Source organism: Solea senegalensis, linkage group LG14, assembly GCF_019176455.1.
Source record: "Solea senegalensis isolate Sse05_10M linkage group LG14, IFAPA_SoseM_1, whole genome shotgun sequence".
Classification (NCBI taxonomy): Eukaryota; Metazoa; Chordata; class Actinopteri; order Pleuronectiformes; family Soleidae; genus Solea; species Solea senegalensis.
The window spans coordinates 10,276,227-10,303,965 of record NC_058034.1 but is presented as its reverse complement, the minus strand read 5'-3'; the positions used below and the strand labels follow the sequence as shown (position 1 = coordinate 10,303,965).

General features: G+C 39.0%; 4 protein-coding genes across 4 annotated transcripts; 3 read left to right on the top strand and 1 right to left on the bottom strand.

Annotated features, from left to right (window-relative positions):
- Positions 1–7,461: 7,461 nt before the first annotated feature.
- Positions 7,462–12,965, bottom strand: dynlt2b (dynein light chain Tctex-type 2B). Its single transcript, XM_044044318.1, has 5 exons — positions 12,808–12,965; positions 10,998–11,131; positions 10,274–10,343; positions 9,852–9,915; positions 7,462–9,325 (listed from the first exon to the last, which is right to left on the bottom strand). The coding sequence occupies exons 1-5, from the start codon at positions 12,852–12,854 to the stop codon at positions 9,278–9,280; spliced, it is 363 nt and encodes a 120-aa protein (XP_043900253.1). The 5' UTR covers positions 12,855–12,965; the 3' UTR covers positions 7,462–9,277.
- Positions 12,966–14,337: 1,372 nt separating this feature from the next.
- On the top strand, positions 14,338–15,667 carry LOC122780492 (receptor-transporting protein 3-like). The gene is made up of 2 exons (XM_044043478.1): positions 14,338–14,584; positions 14,895–15,667. Exons 1-2 carry the CDS (start codon positions 14,436–14,438, stop codon positions 15,295–15,297), a joined length of 552 nt encoding a protein of 183 aa, XP_043899413.1. The 5' UTR covers positions 14,338–14,435; the 3' UTR covers positions 15,298–15,667.
- A 2,650-nt stretch (positions 15,668–18,317) lies between these two features.
- On the top strand, positions 18,318–19,280 carry LOC122780494 (receptor-transporting protein 2-like). Its single transcript, XM_044043479.1, has 2 exons — positions 18,318–18,570; positions 18,873–19,280. The coding sequence occupies exons 1-2, from the start codon at positions 18,422–18,424 to the stop codon at positions 19,201–19,203; spliced, it is 480 nt and encodes a 159-aa protein (XP_043899414.1). The 5' UTR covers positions 18,318–18,421; the 3' UTR covers positions 19,204–19,280.
- A 2,884-nt stretch (positions 19,281–22,164) lies between these two features.
- Positions 22,165–26,382, top strand: LOC122780523 (5-hydroxytryptamine receptor 3A-like). The gene is made up of 9 exons (XM_044043527.1): positions 22,165–22,184; positions 22,292–22,458; positions 22,612–22,656; positions 22,764–22,870; positions 23,277–23,446; positions 23,762–23,922; positions 24,340–24,550; positions 25,534–25,710; positions 25,889–26,382. The coding sequence occupies exons 1-9, from the start codon at positions 22,178–22,180 to the stop codon at positions 26,176–26,178; spliced, it is 1,335 nt and encodes a 444-aa protein (XP_043899462.1). The 5' UTR covers positions 22,165–22,177; the 3' UTR covers positions 26,179–26,382.
- The last annotated feature ends 1,357 nt before the right edge of the window (positions 26,383–27,739 follow it).

Below are 27,739 nucleotides of genomic sequence, written 5' to 3'. Positions count from 1 at the left end.
TCATTTATTTCTCGATACTGAGTGCAGTGAAATGCTTCTAAAAGTCTCATTTTGCTGTTTATCTGTTCAGGCACTGTGGCTTCAAAGGCTAAAAAAAAAAGCTTTGGTTTTTTGAACTTGGTGTGTGGTCTTTAATAAACCCTTTTACAGTAGGCCTTTCTTTTGCTGCAGGTGGGAAAGTTATGTTCTGTTACCAGGACAACATTTAGCACATGCTGTACGTGTGGTCTGACAACTGTATAGCGCTACAGCTCCACTCCAGACCATTAACCCAAAATAAACCTATAAATACAAAGCACAATATTAAAGCCATCCTGTCTTACTGAGGAAATGTATGAGAGCATTACACCTTTCGGTGTACAGTGTTTACAGGGTGAGTAACAATGCTAATACGCTGGCTGAAAAAACAACATCAAAAATTAAAGGTTTTTCATTCTCAAGATCTAATGGTATCACATTAGAGTTGTGCACTGCTCATTTGCTACCTGTAGCCGCAAGCTCACGAGACAAAGCATATCATTAAGCTGTACTTGCACGTACTATGGTGCACATGTCATCTTCCCATGAATTTTTCAGTCAGGCTAGTATTGCATAGGCGTAGCCTTGAACAGCAAGATATTGTTAAGACGCAAAGTTGGCGCAAATATCTTGGAAGCATCAAGTTATCATGTTGCCCTTGGATGAATAATCAGGCTTCTTCAATGGAGCATGTGGTTTGGTGTTCCCAAGGCTTCAATTTACATATTTTAGCAAAGTGAGAGTTTCTGCCTTTTCTATAACCTATAACCGTGAACATGAAATTACACAGCAGTGTAAGACAAACATGCAGAGTAAACGTAAAAAGCTGTGTTTTCACAAATTATTGTTAACCTATGACTCAGAGCTACTGCACATACCTGCAGAATTATGACTCATCATGCCTTTTACCACTTGAAAGGTTCTTAAAGTGTCATACCCAAAGGGTAGTTGAAGTTGAAATTTAAATCAGATTACGAATGCTGGCAGAGACGCTGATTAGCATGTGTTGTCCTGTCTTGAGTGGTGCCAGATGCTTAAAACCCCTGGATCCGTCGTCCAGATAGATTATCAACACTAGCCACTACTGAACTACTCCAGTGATCTAACGTGATGAAGCCGGCTCTCCCAAGAGGAGAAGGTGCAGATTGGAAAATAAGGTTTCATTCAAGCGCTGGCACAACACTAAAGGTGGGTTTCCACTAGTGCGACTCTACTTGCCTTGGCACGGCACGGTAATTTTGCTTTTCCTTTAGTGATAGTACCTGGTACTTATTTTAGTACCTTCTGTGGCGAGGTTCCAGGCGAGCTGAGGCGATATTAAAACGTGATGTCGACAGAGTCAGAGTGCCGTCACAGGAACCAAACAAGGCCAAACTGTAGAGCAGTTAAGAAGACTTAACCTTAAAAACTTAAAGAAGACTTAATCCTGAAAACGTGGGTTAATCTCCAACATTTAGCAAGGAAATGTCTAAAATGTCAACATTTCACAGAGGAGTCAGGTGTATTTAGCAATAGTGTTAATTTCCCTTGGTTTCCATGATTGACAAACAGCTGTGTAAAGATGATCTCAGCTCACACTTTCCTGCTAATGAAGAAAAAGATACTTGACTCAACTTGGTGAAGTGATATACAGCAACATAATTACTGTAAGAAAATAAACAACACATCACATCACAGATAAATGGACTCAGGAATAACAATTAAAAAAGCAAATGTTCTCATGATAAATGTCTTTACAACAGCTGCTCCAACGTGGCAGTTTGCCAGTTTAGCTTATGTGGCTCAGTTATCATACATGTGACGTCGCTATGGAAACCAGAAAATGTCTTACTGAGCATGAGGGTAAGGATACACATGCACCCATGTTCTCTGGTGATTGCCGATCATCAGTGATTCACAAACAGCTTTGTAAGAGAACTGTTTAAAAAGACACTCTTCTTTCAGTTGTATTCAACTTCCACTAGGCAATTACACGGAGTGGGCATTGAGGTTTTTGTAGTATTTTTATGTTTGCACCGTGACAGACAGCCTGGCAACCTTCTCGCCAAATGTCAGCTGAGAAAAGATCCAGCTCCCCCACTGCTCTCAAAGAAAAAAAAAGGTTTAACTAATGGATGGATGGATAACTATGCAATCAACCAAGTGGGCTGACAAAGTCTTCCATTCTGCAAGTGAATGAGGGATTATATAGCAAATCTTAGAGGTAAGATCCCCATCAGGAAGTTTAGCAGGCATTTGAAATGCAAGATAATACAGCCCCATCTTGCTGTCTTTGTTCCAAAACAAACCACAATAATGTCCAAATTCCTCCTGGTTTTGGAGGCAGAAATGTTTCTGTACAAAATTCACCCAACAAGTAAATCAAACACAATTCAGCACAAATCTCATCAAATTTAGCTCATTTTTAAGAAGGAAAAGCAGCATAAAAAGCCCAACATCACATCAAAATCTCTTCATTTTGAGATTATAATTTGAGAGCACAGTTTTATCAAACGTTGATGACCTCTAACTATTTATATTCAGATGTCACGCTTGCATGGCTGTTAAAAATAATGAAGCGTAGTGATTGAATGCTGCATGTGCACAACTTCTGTGCACATGAGCTCTGGCTAGATTTAAAAGACAATGTTTTCATTTCACCTAGTGATGCTGAAATACGATTAAAGTGTGGATGACTTACTTAAATGCTGCAAAATGCTTTCCTTTTTCCCCTTGCCTCCTTCACTGTATTTGGTTGTCTTGTCATCTCCTCTCATCCTGCAACAGTTCACTGCTGTTTTATCCGTTTCTATTCTGTCCACGTTCAGGGGGACCTCACCCTTGTGAATATACAATATACCAATAACAATATCACAGGGAATTTTATTACATCTGACCAAAACAAAAATAAAGAAGACGATAAAAACAATGCGATGGTTAAATACTTCAAATATTATGGTTAAATGTCGTTGGTTACGGACACTGTCACCTTGTGAAACAACACTATACCAGGAATACCTTGAAGGGAACCAAACTGCACTTATGCAAAAGCTTATGAGGGAAATTAAACTGGTTTGTAGAGGCATACAACTGCAAGGCAGTAACTCTCAGTACAAAATCAATATATTAGAAAATGCTGGCAACATGATACTTAGTGCTGAAAGACTAAAAGGACATACTGCAAGCACTTATTATTTTTTCATCAAATAAACATGTAATCATGCTAACTACCAGTTCTTATGTATGTACCCTGAAAATTACGCTAAGCCCTGCAGTGACTGCATTCATACAAATCCTGCAGTGCTCCAATTACTGCTGATTTATAAATATATCTAAGAAGGAGTTTAATTATCATTGCACGGTTCTGGGAAATGGAAAACGAGAGAGCCGTTGACATTGTTCTGCTAATTATCACATTCTGCTAATTATCATCACGCACGTTCCCATGACATGACGCAACATATGAAAAGAAGAAACGTGTCTCAGTTTCACTGATCAGTACTACAAAATGGTTGAGCTATAGGGTCACAGACTCTAGGACACTTAAAGACACTCTTCTTCAGATCATTAAAAGACACCCATACGGCCTCTGCATGTCATTTATATTTTGACAGTGGATAATTATGTACTAATACACAGGTCGCTGATAGATATACTGTTCTATTTTGTGTCAATATAGAAACGGCTCAAAAAAAAGAGTGCAGCAGGTGTATTTTTGTGTCTGGGCTTAATACGTTAAAAAAGTGCATGGAAGTATATTCACATAGAATAATTTCTTTTTTTTCTATTTCCACACAAGCATTGCTGATCATTGCAAGCTGAAAGTCAGACAGAGTCAGGCCACATCCCAATAAATGCCCATTTTATTACCTTATTAGTCAGGAAAATGAAGGTTTGGAATCATATATGTCAGAAGCTTACATTTGCCTCATTGGCTATACTCAATTGTAGTTTTCAGTAAAGGCCAGCTCACTAAAAATATCACATTTGTAATCATTTTGTAATGACAGTGTGGACAGAAGCATCATTTTTCAAGGTCAAAATGACATATGTGGACAAATTATATGCAAATGAATAAAGGCAGGTGGCCTCTTCTCTGCTGCCGTCTGCTTTGATGAATAAGCTTGGTAAACGGAATGGCCACATGAAAACGACGTCTGGAGTCATGCTCACGAGTAGCAGAACATGCGCCAATGAATCTCAATAACTACATGAAATAAAAAAGGGATAAAGCACAGTAACCCTGAAGACATAATGAGTGGTGAGTGATGCAGTAATCTCTGCAGATGGGAGCAAATGACTCCTACACTGATATACTTAAAAGATCAACTATCAACCAGCCGTAAACTAAAAAGCACTCAGAGATCAAGCTTAATGATTGAGGGATATGTATTACACGCTGATGTTCAATCAGTCAGTACAAAAATGAAAAAACTACGACGGCATCAAAGTGGGTAATATACAGAAATGTGACACTGAATGTGTGCAGAGGTGATGGAAGAGTAAACAAACATTACAAAAACAGCTCAGCCATTACATTTATTTAGTCACGGTGGTTGGAGTGAATGTTCCCATCAACATTGCTCAACTTCACATTTACTTACATGTATAGAGTAAAGGGAATTCCTCTGTGTGCAAGCAGAGCTGCTTTGGCCTGTGGTTTGAATAGCAGGTATTTAGGTAAGTCTGTTGGCTTTGAGCCAGAAAATTAAGGCTCAGGAGGAGAGCAAATTCCCCGAAAAATCAATAAACCTCCTTAATTGGTATAGGCTCATGGGAATAAGGCATAACCAACTGGTGAGGAACACTCTCCTGTCCATAAACTAAAAATGAAGAGGACATCCCAGCGGATACTGCACTTTAGAAACTCAAGACTGGCCTCTGCATATATTTTAACAGTCATCCTGGTCAACACGGATTCATATTCTTGCACTTCTTGGAGAGATTTCCAATACCGGAGTGTTGTTCTAGCGTCTTACCCTGGCAATAACAACTGAAAACTTTTACTGTACATGTTTTCTCACCTTCGCATGTTTGACCACACTCGACCACGCTCGACTGTGGACACAGATGACCCAGAGATGTTCTATGTGCCCGTGAATGACAAACTATTGGTCACACGAGGAGGACCTCCAACGTATCTTAACCTCAAACTGAAGGTAGTGTGTGTTTCTGGTTTACATGTAGATTGGACTGTATCAAAGTTTCACTCATGACGTCTGATACAATGTTCACCGAACGCAGTCAATAACACATAACATTACCTCCAAGACAAAAGCCAGTCAGAGTAGTAGAGAGCTGAGAACAACAGAGGATTTGCAGAGGTCACCATGACCACTGCTCCTTACTGTAAGTGGCAAACCTTTAACAGACGGTATCTGTCATTGTGAATTCACACTGAAATACATCAAACCATGTACCAAACCACTGCACAAACACCATCATAAAGAATTTAGACACACATTTCTCACAGCCTGCTCAAACAGAAGAGGAGCAATCTGACTCAAACACCCTAAGGTTTGTGTATGAGAAAGATAGAAAGGGAGTATTTCCACAGGTCACCACATAGATCATTGTGTCTTAAAGATAGCGGTTACCACCAACAGTGTCCAGCTGTTGCCATAGCTACCTAAGTCTAGACTCTGCATATGTGGAACATAAGAAGAGGTGATTTCTAAGATGGGAAAGTATAACATATAGTGGCCCTGCAGGGTCACAGATTAAATGACCTACACTCTTAGAGATTACACACAGAACATATTACATAAAGAACACCATGAGTTTTATCCAATATAATACTAATTCTGAAGTGAGACAACAATCAGCCACCTCCTCTCGTTGCATGATCTCAAGCTGAGCGGGACATCGACTCTCTGACAGCGAAGACATTGAAACGTGGCCGAACGATGAATAGTAGCACCTTGATCCAGCCCATCTGTACCTATGCCCTGCCCTGTTGGCATAATTGCCTGGCCAAGAAGGAAGAGCTAGAGGCCACTGACATCAAGAAAAGCATGGAGAGGCCGAGGAGCAGTAGGTGTCAAAGCCACTATCCAGGATGAAAAAAAACGAACATTCAATACACAACAAGAAGATGGCTCCCAATGATGACCCGGCTTAGTAAATGCCTTAGGCTGCTGAAATCCAGGAGGAGGCAGAGGTGCAAACATGGAAGGACAAGCCCCTACATGTCATGTTCCACTGTCAAATTGAAGAAGTGGCTGATATGCCAATGGCTGGAGAAAACCAGACTGAAAGACAGCACAGAGGCTCTAATCATGGCTGCACAACAGCAAGCTCTAAGCAGAAGATCTATGGAGGCTGGGATCTGTCACACCAGACAGGAGTGTAGGCTGTGTAATGACACCCAGATGAGACAGTGCAGCACATCACAGTAACGTGTAAGAAGGGGCACATGGAACGCCGCAACCAAGTGGCTGGAATAGTGTACAAGAACATCTGCACTGAGTATGGACTTGAGGTCCCAGGGTCAAGATGCCTACAAAGGTGGTTGAGGACAACAGGGCTAAGGTCCTATGGGATTTCCTGATCCAGAAAGCAAAACTGGTGATGGCTAATTAACCGCACATAGTGGTTGTCCATAAGCAGAAGAAGAGGGCAATAGTGATAGATGAAGCAAAGCAACTGCAACATCAAGAGGTAGAAATCTTGAGAAATATCAAGGGCTGAAAGAGGAGTTAGAGGAGATGTAAGGAGTAAAGGCAACTGTGGTCCCAGTGGTTATAGGAGCACTAGGGGCTAGAACCCCCAAAACTAGGAGAGAGGCTCCAACAGAAGATCTGAGATCTTTGTCCAGGAGAGTGTAGACCTAGGAACAGCTAAGATACGGTGCAAAATCCTCAGGCTCCTAGGTGGGTGAGTGGGTATTTTTTATGTGTGTGCATGTGTGTGTGTGTTGTGCCAATGCCATAATGAGACATTTCAATAGCATAAAGCTCCAAATGTGTAACAAATATTCTGCTTTCATAAAGGAAAAAAGAAACAGGTCCCAACTCAGATAAAACTCAGATAAATGTTAAAATAAAAGTTTTTCCACAACAAAAAATGTAACACCCTTCTCCTTTATCTTCCACACAGCTGGCATGATTACTGCAGAGTGACGGCACACGTTGTGGTCACATGATGGTGGAGCGGCATGTGCTGAGAGAAGCATTTGTGTGATGATTAGGGTTTATAGATGATATCAATTTTATTTTTTTATTTCTTCTGATATCTGATGCAGTAATCTTGACCAGTATATGGCCGTTGCTCCCTTCTGCCTCATTAATCTTTATTTATATATAGTCTGATAAGCTTCTGATAATCTTGTTTTCCTTCTGGAAACCAGTTTGCAAAATTTCGAAAACGAAACACAAAAATATATGAATGGAAAGCGGGTGCCTCAATTCCACCAACTAAATACAGAGAAGAAAAATGGATATGGAGTTTTCAGATAACCAGAAATAATGGTGAACAGTATTTATTTATTAAAATATGTGTTGTTTACTAAATATAGGATTTACATGATTACAAGATACATCTTTTGTCTAGTCTAAATCTGAGGTTAAATTGGCAGCAAAAAAAAGTCACAAAATCAGTCATAATTTCTTCTAAATGAAATGAGAACAATAGAAAATTCCACAAAAACACATAAAAAGCAAAACTCTTATCAACACACAGTAACAAATATCTAATGCATTTTCTTACGTCCTGTTTAAATTACAGTGCAAATATCAAACGTAAAAACTTAGTCATCTGTTTTATTGTGAAACAAATTCCTCCTCAGGATGAATTTCGAACAGGAAACCTAGGAACAGTCATAGATCCAGTTAAGTGTGGTGGCTCCTCAATAATTAGTATATATCTGTATAAATGTAGACCTTTTTCGCTTGCAGCAGACTGATATAACTTTCTTGTTTTACAACTAAGACAAAAATGAATCAGCTCTCTTTCGGAGTAAAACCACTCGTGACCAAAAGGTCAGTGACTTCATTTTAATCAAGTGAAAGCAGCATGAATAATTTACACTAATAACTGGCGGTAGTCGTCAGGATGTCTTTGACAGCACTCATTTTCTCTTAAACCATGCATACAGTATTATTTCCGGCTGATGGGCATTAAGATGTCAGTATTTTTCTAACTTTAATATCTCCTGTCAGGTGGACACAGGATATCATTTTCACCCCGACAAATCAGACTCGACCTTATGTGTCTTAGCTGATCCGAACTGATCAAATCCTATAAAGTGGACAACCGTGACTCATCGCCAGCCACAACTATATCCAAAGTTTCCTGCTGGCTATTTCTAATGTTTCTGTCGGGGATGCATGAGCGAGTGATAGGAGTGGTCACAAAGCCTCTTGAACAACCCGTGTGTAACATGTGGTTTTGAAGGCAGACATTGAATATATTGGTCGTGAGTATGTTTGTGTAAGCCTAGAACTGCTTTAAAAAGTGAGCTCCATGTTGTAAAACGAAAGCTTACTTTACAAAGAGAAGAACAAGTGCATCCTTTCTTGTATGCAAAGGTCACCATAACAGCCTCCATTTGTTATATATCTGTAGCCTCTTCATTAAAGGTCACCAATTACAATGAGGACCTTCAAAGTAACATCCCGTTACATTTAAATTGACCAAAAAGTCACACTCCAGGGGAGTGAATTCAAAACCAGGCTGAAAGGTAGTCAGACAGTGTTTCTAACGGCATAGTGCTACAGAGGTTTGGAAGCTAAAAAATATAAACATGCATACGTGGCTGTAGAGATCTCTTTGTAAGCAGGCACTTGAAATTATGCAAACAAACCTGAGCACATTCAATTTCAACCTTCAATATGAGTTAAAATCAGAGTTCTAAGAAACTGACCCATAGTTATATGTGTTATGATGCTGCAAGTACTGAAATGCATGTGACCAAAAATAGCATCTACTAAAAAGCCAGGTCTGCTAAATACTTATAATAAATATAGTTAGGAGGTATTTTAATTTGTTAATCACTTGAAGTAGAAAATGTGCTTTTTTTAAATATTTAAATTCATGATCAAAGTACATCTTAGTAAGATCTTAACTAGTGTGAAATTCTAGTATTTACACACCTTCGGCATGTATGTCTATGCAACCTTCTGCACTGAATTTCACCAGTTCTGATCATCAAATGTAGCATTTACAATACTCCAGATCAGTGCATTATGGGCCCAAAATGCTGGAAGTGAGCAGATGTTCACCTCACCCATTTCCATCCAAAAGAGTTCTGCCATCCCTCCTCTAGTTCGTCATCTCATCTTCAGTAATAATAGCTCCCGAAAACTGCTGCCAGGCAGAACAAGCTCTCCTAAAAAGGTAAGACACAGAGAGTTTAAGACGATGTACTGAATACTACAAAAACTAAAATGTTTTACATGAACTAAAAACTAAGGTAAAATAGCTCCTTATTTTTGTCAAACAAAATGAGGAGAGGATTATATCCAGCTGTTACTCCTTCAAAATATTCAAAATGAGTTCAAGTGCAGCAGCTTCATCTCCGGTACGTGCTGTTGCTGTAACATGAAACTAAACATGAGCAAGAACACAAGAGAGAGACACTTTTATCAAAGCTTCTTTGAAGTATTCAATATGTGTTTGTTTTTTCTTTTCTGGTAATCATGACATTTCACAGAAGTGTGAAACACTATTTGACTGAAAGGATAATCAGAAATAATCTCAGAAATAATTTTAACTTGCTTGTTATTAAGAAAAGAAGATGTTTTGACTTAATCTTGATGAATTAAAACGGTATGTGAATGACTAAATATGACTAAGGCTAATATGTACATGGACAAAATGGGTGACAGAATGAACACTAGTACAAAGGCACCTACGTTCATGAAAATATCTTCTGCATAATTGTCTGTGTCGGCATCCCAGAAACATCTGGAAGACATTCTGAAAAGAACCAGATCACATACTGTAAGTCATAGACAATACACTGAAATACATTCATTACTTAATTATTTTCAGAAATAATTTGAGTCAATACCTGTTTGACAACACAAAACATGTTTTGCAAATGTGAACAGCTAAGCAGAGCTTAGCTTAGCTGCTGTTGCAGCTTGTAAAACAACTATAGTTTTGGTTTTCACAGTATTTTTACTGCAATAGCACTCTATTGACAAGCGAGCGACACACACATTTATTCTTTAATGTAGAGAATATGCAACAAAATGTCCACCTGTGTTTCCCCGGTGCTACAAAATCTATAAACTGTGACAGTTTGTCTACACAGCATCACATGATCACTCACTTGACCCCCTGCCCGCGCTGTTCTCCGATGACAACCTGCACGACAAGCTTATATCTGTCAAATCCAGCATCTGTTGAGGACGAGAACGGAGCTGTAATACAGCGTGCAAAGATAGCAGGATGCCATACACAAAACAACATGCAAAGTATGTGTTATGCAAATGACCAGAGAGAAACAAAAGAAGGTTATATACGGCATGAGTCACATGCCGTACATCAGAGGGGGAAAGGTGAGGAGGCGGGTGTGGGGAGAACTAGTAATGTCCAAAGACTTCTGGTGGGCAGATGCAGAGTGGTGAGTGAAAAAAACAGGCCGCTTTTTTCACAGAAGTACTGGGGGCACAATGCAGCAACATGCTGCTGTGGATGGTTTTAATCTCAGATATGTGAATTTGGAAGTGTTTCTTATTGAAACCAAGAAGAAAATTAAAAAAGGGGAGAAAAAAAAACACTCATTATCTTCATAAATATAACCTTTTGGGTCATATTGCCCAACTCTTCATTTTATTAGTTGGACTATGACTGAGCTACATCTTATTGATGCTGTATATAAATCCTGTAGCTATATTTGGATTCATTTATATTCACTCTTGCACTTTGTCCCCTCCCATGAGTTATTCCAGACCGCAAGTCACATCAATCAAAAGTGTCATTAGTCGGCAGACTTACAATAGGGGGCATAAATATCCAAAAAGGACATGTTCATGTAAAATGAAATGACTCACTCTTCACTTTGTCCTTGATGCAGTCTGCCAGTGAGCGGGACAGCTCTGGGACTTGATCTGGGTCATACTGCACTCCAGACAGTCGCTCCCTCACAATTTCACGAATGCACTCCTTCACAATGGCTGGTTTAAACCTGAGGTAGCAACAAGGCACAGGGAATTAAAAATGATAGGTCAGAAATGATGATACTGTACATGTAGACATCTCCCATAATGATGGTTGTGTAGGCTGGTACATAATGTAGCCAAAAGGGGTGTAATGGTTTTGTCATTTTCACAAAATGGCGAGAACAAATGTCTCAGTACTGTTGCGTGTGGACCTAAACTACAGAAACCGTCCTCCTCCTGATTAATAAATAGAATTTAAGAATGTTGTCATTTTAAAAAAATAAATTGGGGAAAAAAACAAACATATCATCATACGATGGACTTGTTACACTGGTATTATCATATTAGTAGTAGCCACCAATAAATAATAAAGAAATATAACATATATAACATGTATGTCCTTATACTGAGACATGCACAGTATGTCACTTATGTGGAGATACTGTTTTGATCCTCTGGGGAAATTAAGATACACACAGTGCTTAAAAAATCTATTGCCCTGAATTTACAGCATTGAAGACTATCAAATTTATTTGTATGTTTCTGTAATAGTTATTGTAGAAGCTCTTGAACCGAAATTATATTTTGTTTATGCTAAAAATATCATTATTAAAATGACAAAAAAAACGTATTGATTAAGATCTCAAATTATAGTTATTTATATTGTTTTCTGGTACGCAATGACACACATGTATATGTAGCTGGAACTAAAATGTTTTAATTTGGTCTCTTGAAGTTGGCATCTGATATGCAGCTTCCTATTCTGCTGTTAAGGGGAAAGTTAAAGGGAAACTTAACTTACTCCGCTGAGTGACCTGTTTATTTCACCTCTGACTGTGCATTTAACACATGTGAAATACACTTTAACGTTGTCTGAACCCCTGCCCCAAACCCCACAAAATTTTTCTTTTATTTGTGATATGGGAATAAATCCAGAAAAAGGGACATTTCACTGCCTTTTCTGCATCTAGACAACGTCGGACCAGGTCCAGATCCAAAGTATCTATATTGAAAACTGTCAAACCTGGACTGGATTGTACCAGAATGGCTATAGATTATCCAAAACATTGTTTCTAATTTGTGAATCATTTTACCTATTTTCTGAAAATGCAAAAAAGGAACATTTCACAGATTTTTCTGCATCTAGACTGCATTAGACCAGGTCCAGATCAAAAACCTCTATATCTACACTTGTCAAAACTGGACTATATTGTCCAAAAGAGGCTGTAGATTCTCCAAAACATTGTTTCCATATTGTGAATCATTACCCAATTGTGAAAATGCAAAATGGGGCCATTTCACTGCTGTTTTTTTCTGCATGGAGACCATATTAGACCAGATCCAGATCCAAAGTCTCTATATTTAGACTTGTCAAAAACGGACTGAATTGTCCCTGAGAGGCTGTACTCTAGATTCTGTTGATACAGTTATGATACAAATGAGTCGTCACGTTCGTGAATACACTACTAAACTTAACATTATTAGCAACGTACGTGGCAAACATCGTCTTTCAATAACACGTTATTGAAACTGTCGTGTGTCGGTAATGTGAGGAGTTAAACTCGTGGCACAGCCGCATCACGAATGACACTGAAGACGCTGATTTGGTGGCTGGTGAAAAGCACGTCGTTAGCAATGAACACGCTAAAAGCTAATTCAAGCCGCGGCTACAATAGCGGTTTTACCACTGAGAACAACTCACTTGTGTTGATGATGAGGTCGGATTAGATACGAATCAGATGCTTCCATGGTTAGTAATCAAAGTTTCTGCCCCAGTAAGACTGAGGACCCGAAAAGAGACACATTGATGCTAACCAGCTAATATCTGCAGAGTGCTACCCGTTACCATGGCGACGTAGGCTCTGCGCTTCCTGTTTCAAAATAAAAGTCGACTTGTGGTTTTGGAAATCAAGGCAGCTGTTAGTCGATTTATAATGCCGACTTGTGTTTTTACGTTTGTATTTTATGTAATATCTCTATGTTTCGCTGTTCCCTCCAACTGATAAATGTCAATATTATCAATTCATTCTTGTCTACTTAAATGCACTTTTAATGGAAAATCACACTTATATCTCTTATGATTTCAATGTCTATTTTTATTTTAATCCTTTGTTTGTAACAAAAATAAAGTTGAGTGAATAGAGTGAAAAGAGCAAATATGAGTAAACCCACGTAAATGACATTTGTAATAATTAATAACTAATTAATTACATAATGATCTACTGATTATGATGATTAAAATGTTTGCCAGTCACTTCCAATTATTAAAGAGCCTAACTCTATGGTTTAGTTCTGAAAACATGTTTAGTTTACTCAACTGAATTAATTACAACCTCCAGGAAGTCAGGGTCATGTTTGTATGTGAGCAGCACAAGATGTAGTGGAAGGATTCTGAGGGTGTATTTATGGCCAAAGGAATAAATTAATCGATTTTGGCAGTGATCCCACATTAGTGTATTTGCAATTTTAGAAACCAAGCAGCCTCAGTGGAGGTTTAGCATCTTTCTGAGTGCTTTCTCTAGATTTTACATGTGTTACACTGCTGTCAAAGCCTGTGAGGTCTTGAAAGGGCCATAAAAGCAAGACAAGAAGAGAAATTAACATATGTATGATCAAGTCATACTGCTCCAAAGAGCTGCTCCAAAGTAAAGGTTGGGGTTCAGGCTCCACCTGATATGTTTCGCAAATGTCAACGATTGCGTTGCCTCATCCACACCGCTCTTGTCTGCTGATTATATGTATTTTTGTCTTTATCAGCTGTGCGTGAGATGATCCAAAATGACTGATCCTGATCTTATTCCCACTGTTCTGCAAGGCTATGGTGTAACAGTCTGTCTTTTTAAATGTCACTGCTACTGCTGCTGTCTCTTTTCGTTTTATCATCTTCCCTTTACTCATGGTTGGAATTCAATTCAATGTAAAATGGTGCATCCATTCCATTAAAGTCTTTATCATGATTCCTGAATTTTCTGCTTTAAAAATCGGTATCTAGCTGTCACTGCAGCAGAGATACTGGGGACTTTACACCCTTCAAATCTCCCATTTCTTCCATTTCATTTCTCTCACACACAAAGAGACCAAAATTATTATATAATGAATATGAATAATAATTAATATATATATATATATATATACATATACATGTATACATGGTCAAATGAAACCTAAGGAAACCAACTTTAAGTTTCAGTTTCATTGCACTCCTCAATAAAAGCCAGTGGCTCAGGCTGATTCCTCATTCCCACAACCTGCTCCTTTACTAGACCAGCTGTAAGTCTCCAGATCTTTTGTGTCTTGAATTACCGACCGGAATTGACTGTCACTGTCAGGATGGCACTTTCAGAGTGGACCAGAATTTTCCTGGTAGAAGCCAACGGTGTCCTGCATGGAGACACTTGGAATCTGGAATTTGATCCCTCTATTCGAGCCAACTCTCCAGAGCCAGGATGGAAGGAATACATCAGGACCACAAGTGCAAGGTCAGTGTACTGGACTTAAATTATCTAGACGATACAGACCGTCTATACACTCTAATGTACAGCACATATGTGATTCTCTCTTAAAGCATAGACTAAAAAAGTATTAGATCATACAAGTGAATATACATGTGTATGATGAAAAGAGAGAGAGATTAAATAATGTAGTACTCAGCAGTTGTGTGAGACATTAAGACATTTAGACATGAGGACAGACCTGTTAAAGGAAACATACAGATATAATTTACACCAGCACTACATGACATTACTTTTGCTGTGATTTAGAAAATAAGTGTCACTTGACATTTTAAAGGTTTCAGTGCACCCAGTGTCGAAGAACCTGGCCTTCCAACCGAGTGATGGTGATCTTCCACATGAGTCTGTTGGACGGGAACGGCCGTGTCAAAGTGAGGAGTTTCAGGCAGAACTGTAAGAAATGCACTGACGCCCCAATGGTGGATCCCAGAATCAGTGCAGAGAACATCACCATCCTCATGAAGAATCTGGTGAAGAAGATAAGAATAAAGTGCTACAATGAAAAGCTGGATCAAGGCCACTATAATCACGAGAGGCTTGTGGTCAAAAGTCCTCATGAGCCTGATCATTGTGAAGGATGTAGAGAAGGCATCTGCAACAGAGAGAGAGATGAGGTTTATGAATCTTCAGCTGAATATTCTGTTCTTTGTAACAAATTAAAACAAATGTTCACCGTTTAGATGTTCACCCAGATTTATTAAAATGATGTGTCACAAGATTTCAACTTGATGCTTCTTGACCAAAGCTTTCTCTGTCCATGTACACTGTACTATAATCTTGTTTGTGCTTGTAATGTATATAATAATTATACTATTGTAATCATTTAAATATGTTGATGATGTATTTTCTGTCAGTTGATGCAATGTATTTGCAAAAGAAAATATATTTGTTGTCAAAAGAAATATAGTGTGTAAGGATTAAAAAAAAACTAAAACCTGTAACCTCCTTATAGCATCTGCATCGTTGCCCTGGTGTTTATAAGACTGATGTTTGTCCAGTAAAAGCCTTGTAATATGGATTTCAAAATAAAGCTGGCTTAATTAAATCAAATTGCTTCTTTGACTGTTAAATGGATACCTCAGCCTTTATGTTGTGAACTACAAGATCATCATTTGTTACAGTAAGTTGTAAAAATAAGAAACTATGCCTCAATTCTATTCTATTTTCACTATTTCACTATTGCACTGCAAATATGAATAAAGTGAATAAACGGCATGTAGTCATTGAAAACTGTACTGCAAAATAGATTTTGTCCAAGTCACTGTAGACCATTTGTTTTTGTTCTTTGGTAAGTCATAGTGTTGACATCTGTCCTAGCATCACAAGTCTCTGTTGCCTCGCCCTGGTTGCTCATTATTGCGTAAATGAAACTAAAAGTAACTCACTTTAGTTTCATTTTTCCTCTAAATCTCTCTTGGCAGTGTGGCTTCACTTAAGTAGGACACAACCACAGAAGTGCACTCAGGGCCGGCTCTTGGCATAGGCGATATAGGCGGTCGCCTAGAGCGCCATCTGCTGGAGGGGCGCCGCGAGGCGACTAGTGACTAGTATACAGTCACTTTCGAGCGCGACATACACGCACACACACACACACACACACACACAATCTCGCCTAGGGCACAAAATTAGGTAGAGCCGGCCCTGAGTGCACTGTGCGCACAAGCCAGCAGTAACAGGCTGATAGCTGTTTTCTTTTTATCTATCCTGAAAGCTACGTCATCAGGATAGGCCCATTCACCCCTGTTTTCTGTCAGGGATGCCTGCAGTTTGAAGATGAGTAGCAAAGTGAAACAGAATAAATAATGATCATAACACAAAAACATGCTAAACACAGTCAAAAGATAAAACCACAGGAAACATACAGAGACATTTAAGGAAACAGCTGACTTGAATAACTGAAGAGAAAAGATCCACTGACTTCACATCACAAAAGAAACAATTCAGACTGCTGCTAGATTTGTGCAAGAGAGCTATTGAGAGTAACGTGAAGTCCACAGCGTGTTAAGATCAGAGGGGCAATCAATGACCCGCATAACTTCATAATTTCTGCATACTACTAACCTAATGATCATGCTGATGCATTCAAGGACACTTTGTTACTTCCACAGACAGATGCTTTTGACACGATTCACAACTAGTGTTGTTAGGTATTTTTGTATCTTTTTAGTATTGTGGTCGTCATGGAAAATAACACTTGCTCTGATTATTGCTTGGTTTGACATACACACTTGTACACTACTCGTACCCAGTACATGCCTAAATATCTTCAATCACTTCCAGGGAACCAAGGTCATCTTTCTCAGCTACATAGATGATCTTAGGACGTGAACACAAACTATAAACTGTACAAACTGGCCGCTGCCGTCTCTTTGTTTTACTCTCTTACCTTTAGTCATAGATGGAATTCAACATTGTAAAATATTGCATCCATTTCATTAAAGTCTTTATCATTCATTCATCATCTTTATCATTCCTGAATTTTCTGCTTCAAAAATCAGTATCCAGCTGTCACCGCAGCAGAGATACTGGGGACTTCACACCCTTCAAATCTCCCATTTCAATTCGCACACACACACACACACAAAAAGCGGAAGAAAAGGTGTTTGCATAAGACAGACACTGCAAATCAGTTTTGTGTTTTTGGCAGCTGGGATTGAAAACTGTAACAATCTGGCAGCGAGTGACTGGAAAGCTGGAGTATTTAAGCAGAGCATTGATGAGATGATTTGCACCAGGTGTGTAACCTGCAGCTGCCTGAGCCTGGGACCCCGCCCCTTGGAAGAGAGTGACACACAAGGAAGGGAGGGGAAATGCAGTAAAAAACAGACTGCCAGGCATGGACACCCCTCAACGGTCGCCACCCGGCGACCCACTCTGCTTGTCAGGATGAAACGGTGGAAATCCCTCACCATGACCGGATCCACGATGAAGGAATGTGGGACCCAGGAGCGATCGTCAGGACCCGCCCCCAGCGGTGGGCATCCAGGAGCTGCTGGACTGCATACACAGGATGACCATCGAGAAGTTGGGGGCGGAGGGGGAGCAGCTGGAGGGCACAGGGCTGTCACTGACAGGCTTGAGCTTTGAGAACAGGGTGCACTCGGAGAGAATCAGGGAGTTTCAGCTTGACAGCAGCTGGAGCAGAAATTTCAAACAGGCCTAGGTAGCAGGTAGACAGTTTCCAAGAAGTAGTCTTCAGGGAAATATTCTTGGAGGATAACCAGACATTTTGACCTGTACGATACTTGGGTGGTGGAGTACGATGTTGGTCTGCTGCCCTTACTGTATAATATTGATCAGTCAAGTGCCTCTGTTGTTTGGCAACAGTGGGAAAAAAAAATACTCTCAGAATTTTAGGAAAAGGAGACCACAATGATTTATATATATATATATATATATATATATATATATATATATATATATATATATATATATATATATATACTATATATGAAAAACAATTACTTTCCTGTGATTGTAAGACAGATCAAAATTATTCTTTTCCCATCTACATGGTAATTGCTGTTTCAGCATCTGCCACAGCTACATAAGCATTTCCTCACTACACTGTCATTACCATGGATGTATTATGAAAACATCATAAAATACATCCATGGTCATGACTGGTCAAATGAAACCTAAGGAAACCAACTTTAAGTTTCAGTTTCATTCCACTCCTCAATAAAAGCCAGTGGCTCAGGCTGATTCCTCATTCCCACAACCAGCTCTTTTATTAGACCAGCTGTGAGTCTCCAGGTCTTTTGTGTCTTGAATTACCGACCGGAATTGACTGTCACTGTCAGGATGGCACTTTCAGAGTGGACCAGAATTTTCCTGGTAGAAGCCAAAGGTGTCCTGCATGGAGACACTTGGAATCTGGAGTTTGATCCCTCTATTCGACCCAACTCTCTAGAGCCAGGATGGAAGGAATACATCAGGACCACGAGTGCAAGGTCAGTGTACTGGACTTAAATTATCTAGACGATACAGACCGTCTATACACTCTAATGTACAGCACATATGTGATTCTCTCTTAATATTTTGGACTAGAAAAGAATTAGATTATACAAGTGAATATACATGTGTATGATGAAAAGAGAGAGAGATTAATAATGTAGTACTCAGCAGTTGTGTGAGACATTAAGACATGAGGACAGGCCTGTTAAAGGAAACATACAGATATAATTTACACCAACACTACATGACATTAGTTTTGCTTTGATTTAGAAAATAAGTGTCACTTGACATTTTAAAGGTTTCAGTGCACCCAGTGTCGAAGAACCTGGCCTTCCAACCGAGTGATGGTGATCTTCCACATGAGTCTGTTGCACAGGAACGGCCGTGTCAAAGTGAGGTGTTTCAGGCAGAACTGTAAGAATTGCACTGACGCCCCAATGGTGAATCCCAGCATCAGCGCAGAGAACATCACCATCCTCATGAAGAATCTGGTGAAGAAGATAAGAATAAAGTGCTACAATGAAAACCTGGATCAAGGCCACTATAATCACGAGAGGCTTGAAGTCAATAATCCTCACGAGCCTGATCATTGTGAAGGATGTAGAGAAGGCATCTGCAACAGAGAGTGAGCTGAGCTTTGTCAGTCTTCAGCTGAATCTTAAAAAAAAAAAAAAAAAGTTCACCATTTAGATGTTCACCCAGATGTTTTTATTTTTTTTTTATTTTTTAGACACTTTATTAATCCCCTTATGGAAATTAAAATTATGTATCACAAGATTTTAACTTGATGCTTCTTGAGCAAAGCTTTCTCTGTCCATGTACGCTGTACTATAACATTGTTTGTGTTTATAATGTATATAATATTTCATTTAAATATGTTGATGATGTATTTTCTGTCAGCTGATGAAATGCATCTGCAAGGGGAAATATATTTGTTGTCAAAATAAATATAGTGTGTAGGCCTTACCAAAAAAAACCCTTGTAACCTCCATGCATCGTTGCCCTGGTGACAACACATAAAGAAACTATACTCATATACCTAATTTTACAACAACATATAAGGTAATACATACTCTATATGAGGAAGTGCAATTCAAAGTAAATTTAAGCTGCAATGTTGATAACATTGATGTTGTCAGGTAAAAGCCTTGTAATGTGGATTTCAAAATAAAGCTGGCTTAATTAAATCAAATTGCTTCTTTGACTGTTAAATGGATACCTCAGCCTTCATGTTGCAAACTACAAGATCATCATTACAGCAAGTTGTAAAAATAAGCAACTATGCCTCAACAACTTACTTATTCTATTTCCACTATGTTTATTGCACTGCAAATATGAAGTGAATAAACTTCATGTAGTCATTGAAAACTGTACTGCAAATTACAGTACATACAAGAATTTAATTCATTGGATACATTCAGGAACTTCATTCTTGTATGTGTATGTACATGTCTAAGTCACTAAGTCATTTTAGCATCATCCTGCCCTGGTTGCTAATTATTGCTTAAATGAAACTAAAAGTAACTCACTTTAGTTTCATTTTTCCTCTAAATCTCTCTTGGCAGTGTGGCTTCACTTTAGGACACAACCACAGAAGTGCACTGTGTGCACAAGCCAGCAGTCACAGGCTGATAGCTGATTTCTTTTTATCTATCCTGAAAGCTACGTCATCAGAATAGGCCCATTCATCCCTGTTTTCTGTCAGGTGCCTGCAGTTTCAAAATGAGTAGCAAAGTGAAATAGAATAAATAATAATCATAACACAAAAACATGCTAAACACAGTTAACAGATAAAACCACAGGACACATACAGAGACATTTAAGGAAACAGCTGAGTTGAATAACTGAAGAGAAAAGAGCCACTGACTTCACATCACATTTGCTTTCCACAACAATGTGCCAGCATCGCACTTGAACACAACACATTTTATAAAGACCAACATGGAGGTTCAGACAGATGCCGAGTGCATTTTCTATTCAAAGATGTGGAAACAGAATAGAAAAATGACGACTGCAAGCTTGAACCAAAGGTTTTTACATGACATAAGAAAAACAAAGTGCTCGATTTGGAGGTATAAAGTAAGTAGGTAGGTGTAGAGGTCAATCGATTAATCATTTCAGCCAACTTATCAGCTCAGACAGGACATTATACATCCATTGTAAAATGCAGACCATGGCTCCAATAATAACTGCTTCCACCCATCATGTAGATACACAGATCACTACGACATGGAGGCTCCACAGCCACACCTAGCAACAACAACAACATCTACATCATTTCTGCAGACAATCTATCAACCTAATGATCATGCTGATGCATTCAAGGACACTTTGTTACTTCCACAGACACACAGACAGATCCTTTTGACACGATTCACAACTAACTAGGTATTGTTAGGTGTTTTTGTATTTTTTTAGTATTGTGGTTGTCATGGAAAATAACACTTGCTTGGTTTAACATGCACACCCTTCTCACACTACTCGTACCTAGTACGTGCCCAATTATCTTCAAACACTTCCAGGGAACGGAGGTCATCTTTCTCAGCTACACAGATAAGCTTCGGACGTGAGCACCAACTATAAACTGTACAAACTTTCTCATGTGCCTCAGAGCCATCTTTGACCTGCTTCTGAGCTGTTGTCCATCTTGACTCTCTCTTTGCAAATGATAAACCACGCTTCACCAAGTTGATTGTTGAAGCGTATCCAATTTTATTTCTCTTCATCAGACACCTTACGACAACTTTAGCCACAGCAGTGGTGAACATTGTTCATGCAAATTTTGTTGAAATACCATGACATTGACCAACATTTTGCATTTGTGATGTGTTGTGGATTTTTTTTTTAGCAACTGAGTAACCGGCTGTCAGCTTGAAATGCTTCAAACTTTCATTATTTTATTAGCCTTTAAAAATCCAAAATTGGTCGGCCTCCAGTAGGTTGGTAGATGGATAAGAAAGTGGTAGGTAGCTAGATGGGTTGGTTGGTTGGTCGGTTGGTCGATGGGTACATAGAGGGCTGAAACCAGAGGACACCTGTTTCCATTCACTGTTTATTTGCATCTGACCGGCAGGTGTGACACCGATGCTGCTGTGGGCACATGTCACTATCTCCAAGTCACACATTGAGGACCAAAAACATAAACTATGGTTTTACTGTGCTTTGAATGAAACCACATGCAGGGAAAGTTACCCACATTATTTGCCAGTAGCACTATGTATATCTTGGCTGGACTGAGGTTCAGTGTTTAGTCTTGCAAGAGTTAGTTTCTCAGGTAAGTAGCAGCTGTCTTTTCTGTCTGCCATTTGTAACAAAAATAAAATGTTTTCATGAAGCGAGACTATTATTTCTTCTCCAGGCATAAGAACTCAAAGACAGATAAACACTTGATGTTTAATGTCATGGCATCCCAGGTAAAGTATCTTTTCTTGCTGCATATTCTGAATTTTACACATTACATCCGAGGCTGAATACAGCATTGGTTGTTACATACTGTAAGTGATCATGTTTTCCTGTATATTTTATCAATCAATAACAGTTTCTAATCTGTGTTCACTATAGCGGCTGATTTTAATATCCATGTCCACCCTGGTGTGGTTTCTAATGCAAGGTAAGGGTTATTTATATATAGTAAAGCTTAAGTATTATATGTTGAGACTGGTATAAGCTATTTTTGATTTTGATTACACTTTGAGACTTGTTCTTGAATTTTGCCAGCGGCTCCATGCAGTGCCTTCACAGTGAATTGCTCTGAGCCAAACCAACCTGCCCTTCTGGAGGCTCTGACTCCACTCTTTAACCTGAGCTCCATACGACCTGTCATGAACACATCAACATGTACCAACGTCAGCATTTTCTTCATCATGTATGGAATATTAGGAGTGGTAAGTTTACATCTCTATCTAATCAACCACAAAATCTCTATGAGGTGTTTTATAATATATTTTATATTAATGAGTAAACATCCTTTGGGCTGCTGTCTACAAACACATTCTTCTAAGGATCCATGTGTTGAAATTGTTACTCTTGTCTTCCAGGATGAAAAGTCTCAACTCTTGATGACATACCTTTGGCTCAATTATGTAAGTTGTGCAATCACCCATTTCCAGGCCGTGATGATGTAGCAGTAGCGTTGTGTGATCAAGTGTAGCATCTGCTCTGTGCGCTGACAACAGGTTTGTTGTTTTAGAGGTGGATGAACGAGTTTGTCAGCTGGGATCCAACCCAGTGCGGCTCAGACAGGATTGCTCTCCCCAGAAACAAATTTTGGGTGCCAGATATTGTGATCAATGAATTGTGAGTCCATTTATTTATTTTCACTGAAATGGCTCAGCACTGTAATAAAATTTTTGGCAAATATTGATCAACTGTAAACGTATACATCTTTGGTACTTTAGTGAGAACTGACACAATGTATACAGTAACATTAGTCAATTAGTCAATATTTGGATTTACACTTTTACTCTCAAACAGGATCAAGTTGTTGTTTTTATTGTTGGCCTCACCATAGCATCGTAAGTGAATATAGGAGCTGTGGAAAAAGGGATTTTATTTCCACAACATAATTCATTTACAAGCAAATTGTGTGATATTGTGTGTAAACATGTAGTTCTGTTTTCAAATTTAAACTCAGCAGAGAAAGTTAAGACCCCTAAACGTCTACTAAAAGTGCCACATTTTGCCACTTTTTTCCATCTTGCAGCATGGATGAAAACACGGCCCCTGAGGTTCCATATGTGTACTTACATAGCGATGGTTTGGTGCGCGACGCTCTACCGGCCAAAGTTGTGAGCTCCTGTAACCTTGATATTTATACCTTCCCATTCGACGTACAGAATTGCACTTTCACTTTCAACTCCTACCTCCACTACGGTAAGAAAGGTTAACTTTCATTACAAAGAGTTTTCTTGGCAAGTTTGGACAAAAGCTTCAACCAATTTTAATCTAAAACAACTGCTGAGTAAGAGTTTTACAGACAAGAAGCTATGAATGAATGATGAACTGTTCTGATATTATTTTCAATTTCAGGGCATTAAACAACCACTTACCAATGGCTACTTTTTATTTGTTTCTCTGTTATTTAACCCATCACCAAATGTCTGAGTCAGTTATTAAAGTTTTTGCCTTTCTTTTCATTACAGTGATGATCTTAGAGGTTGATAACATCCTGTGTTTGTCTCTCCTCAGCGAGCGACATAAAGATTTTCCTGCACAGAACTGTACAAAGCATTACAGAACGCTCCAAAAATGTAATGACCACAATGGGAGAATGGGAGCTGCTGGATATCACCTTCCACGATTACATGGACAAGCATGGAGCGGAGTACATCGATGAGCTTGCATTTCATGTATGTTGAGGGTACCCGCTGTAAAACTTATTATTTTGTGTGATGGTATCTGTGTGAGATATTCAAACACAGCCATCCAACTAAAGTCCTTACTTGTACAACAAGAGTAAAGATGTGTGTGAAAACGGAGTGTATCATAGCACAGAAGGTGAAAAATGGCCGAAATTGTTTGATTCGATTCCTTGTACAGATACAAAGGAAATTGTGAGACCAGTAGCATGTGGCAATAATGCACCTGGGGCAAATGTAGTTATTGCTCAAGAGTAGCTTGACCTGTAGCTGTGTGATTTGGTGTTCATTTTTGAGATAATAAGAGCCTAATGGTACAATAATATACTGTGTTCAATCATGAATTTAAATACTATTCTTTTTTGGTTCCTGACAAACTTTTTTTTGTCTGTCATCCTGTTTCTGTAGATCAGAGTGAGGCGCCGAGCGACGCTATACGTTGTGAATCTGCTGATTCCCAGCTGCTTCCTCATCACGGTTGACCTCTTCAGTTTCCTGCTGCCTCCACAAAGTGTGGACAGATCCTCCTTCAAGATGACCCTCATCCTGGGCTACACCGTCTTCTTGCTCATCATGAACGACCTGCTGCCCATCACTGGAAACACTATACCTCTCATAAGTCAGTGGTTTTTAGAGAACTAATAATAACTGTGTGCAGTGTGTTGACTGATATTATTTAAAAACAATAGTTTTCAGTTTTCACCTCACTAATGAATTCCTTGACATCCAGATATCAACTAATAACTGATAAAGACAGTTGCAGTAAAGCCAGCCTATTTTAGGACATCTTAACTTAAATGACCCGTTGGAGGATGGGTGTTACACCTTAAAGGTGCAGTGTGCAAAGTTGTGTTAGTTGTGAAGTTGTGTGTTGCAGCTGAATGTCTCTCACCTTCCCTTTTGTGTTGGAGAGCCTACAGTATGTAGCCTTCAGTTAGCATCAAAGCTCACCTCACTCACGTTTGCCATGTTTGATGTTTAGTTTGTCCACTGTGGTCTACTGTGAAAACATTGTGGTCCACAATGGTGGCCTCCGTAGAGCTGACCTGACTCCTGATATAAAGGTAAAAAAACAACAACAACAACAACAACAACAACTCATATAATCAGGTGATTGTGAAAATTAAGTATAAATATTCTATCTTCAATTTCTGCAAATGAAAATTATTTCACCTGAATTTTACACACTGGACCTTTAAATTTCCTCAAACTGAGAATGTGTTTAGATTTACATAATTGACGATGGGTGTAGTATTTAGAACTTCACCTTTACAGCAACAAGGGTCTTTCTGTGGGGAGTTTGCATGTTGTCTCCGTGTGCGTGGGTCTGCTCTGGGTTCTCCAGTCTAAAAAAAGAAAACATGCAGATTTGAGGATTAGGCAAATCGGACACTTAAATTGACTGTAAATTAGAGAGTGGCTGGTTGTTTGTCTCTATGTGTCCTTGTGATGGACTGGAGACCTGTGTACCCACCTTTTGCCCTATGCCAGCTGGGATTCAGGACCAGCAACTCCAAGTGGAGGATGAATTTATGTAAACCTTTATTGGTGAGGGGTCCATGTCCCACCTGTCTTGTTGTTTGTTTCTTTGCTTTACATCAGATGTGTTCTTCTCTCTCTGCCTGGCTCTGATGGTTGCCAGTCTACTGGAGACAATCCTCATCACCAACCTGCTGTGCGGCTCTGTCAAAGTCTCTCCAGTTCCTCACTGGATCCAAGTGCTTGTTCTACAGATTTTAGGTTTTCTTGTTTTCCTGCCACGCAAAGCTAAACATTCAGGTATTTATCTTATTAGTAGTTAAACACAGTATAAAATATAAGTATAAATCAGAGATTTGCAAGTTTTAATTCACAGAAAATAGCTTAAGCATGATAGTTGATCATAAACTTTGAGGAAAGGGAGGAGGCAATACTGAAAACTATCTGAATTTCTTTTCCTTTTTTTATATATATATAGACATGGAGCAAAGTGTTGCAGTGATAAAGCTTGACACTGTTGAGGGACCTCCACAGGAGAAGGGGCCAGTGGTGGAGAACAGGGTCGTGCAGGAGCTGAGAAGCCTGGCCACGGACCTCCGGGCTCTCCGCCTCCAGGTGGAGCAGCGGCTTGATGGGAGCCAAAGCTCGGAGGATTGGATCCAGGTGGGTTTCATCATAGACCGCCTGCTGTTCGGCATCTACATCCTCTTCATATCAGTCAGCTTCATTACCATCATCATTATCTGGAATAACTCATACAGTCAGTAAACAACTGCTTTGTGTTTTAAAAAGGTTCCATTCATGTGAATAGTGACCTGATAGTGACTCAGATGTTTCAGTTATGACCAATGTCATTTTGCTTTCTTGGAGAAACATTGCTGTACACATATGGTTTATTCTACACTTCTACAATGTACTAATGTTTAGCGCAACAATCGCTCATTATATTATATCTAGTCGTTATTTAAATTATTAGATGTGATGTGGAATTGTATTAAAAAATAAAAGTACTTGAAAAAAATTCTGTCAGTTTTTGATTGACATTTATTTCAAGCAGAACAATAATGCCCTTCAGAAATGATGAAATAGAGATCACACTATGTAGAAACTACGCTAATGCAACAAAGTAGAAAATAAATTTGTTACTCCAACACGTGTAGATGATACATTTTGAAATTATAAAATAGTGATCAATCAAAGAATCAACTCTCAAAAACAAACTTAAATACTGATAATGTGTTCCACTGAAATGGGAACAGTAAACATTACGGTACACGGTAATGTCACAAATACGTGGACAGCGGCTGAGGTCAGGCACGGATGTTAATCGATGTGGTCTTGCTCACTGTCTTCAAAACTGATCCTTAATGTTTTGGATGTGTTTGAATTCAAGTCTCTGTGTCACAGACGTAAAAGCACCGCTGCATCAAGAGTCTGTGAAATTAGAAATAAGGGGCAGGTAACAACATATGTCTTCATGTACTTGAGGATAGGATTAATCCATTAAAGTAGTTAAGTTTGAACCAATTTATCTGTAACTCAGTATTCTGGGAAGACAACTTTACAGGACAGCTCTTAACATCAGGAGGCCACACACACACACACACACACACACACACACTCTAACAGCCACTTCTGATCCAATGTTAATGTTTTTAGTGCTGCCTGCTGAAAGTCAAGCCTTCTAAGCTTCTGTTCATCTTCATCTTTCTGCTCATGCACGGTGAGTAAAGCTCCATGAGTCAAGTGTATATAAAACTACATGTTATTGATTTTCACAGGATAGTTAGAAGATATCCTGCAGTTAGGATTCAAGTCATTTTCATTTTCATTTTGACATCGACTTCACAGCTCTACCTCCTCTTTATGTCATGACATCATTTTGAGCGAGCTCAAGAGACAAACGTGTTTTTAACATATCACAGACTCATAGAGACAAGTGCAGATTTTAATAACGTTTTACATTTGCAGCTGTTGGTGCAGCCAATGGTCAAAAAAATGACACATTTCTTTTTTTTCCCCCTCTTAAGCAGGGAGCAGTTCCTCCATGCTGAACTGCTCTGAACCCAACACACCATCTCTACTGGAGGCGCTCAAACCAGCCTTCAAACTAAACTCCATTCGACCAGTCATGAATTTGTCAACCGTAACTAATGTCAGCATTTCTTTCACCCTGTTTGCCATTTTGGGTGTGGTAAGGAACACATTAGCTTATTAGTCTACATTAGGAAATTCTGCATCCAACTAAATGTCTTTATCGCAAGCACCTAAATTACTTTTTTTTTTTTTCAGGATGAAAAGGCACAGATTTTCAAAACTTTTATTTGGC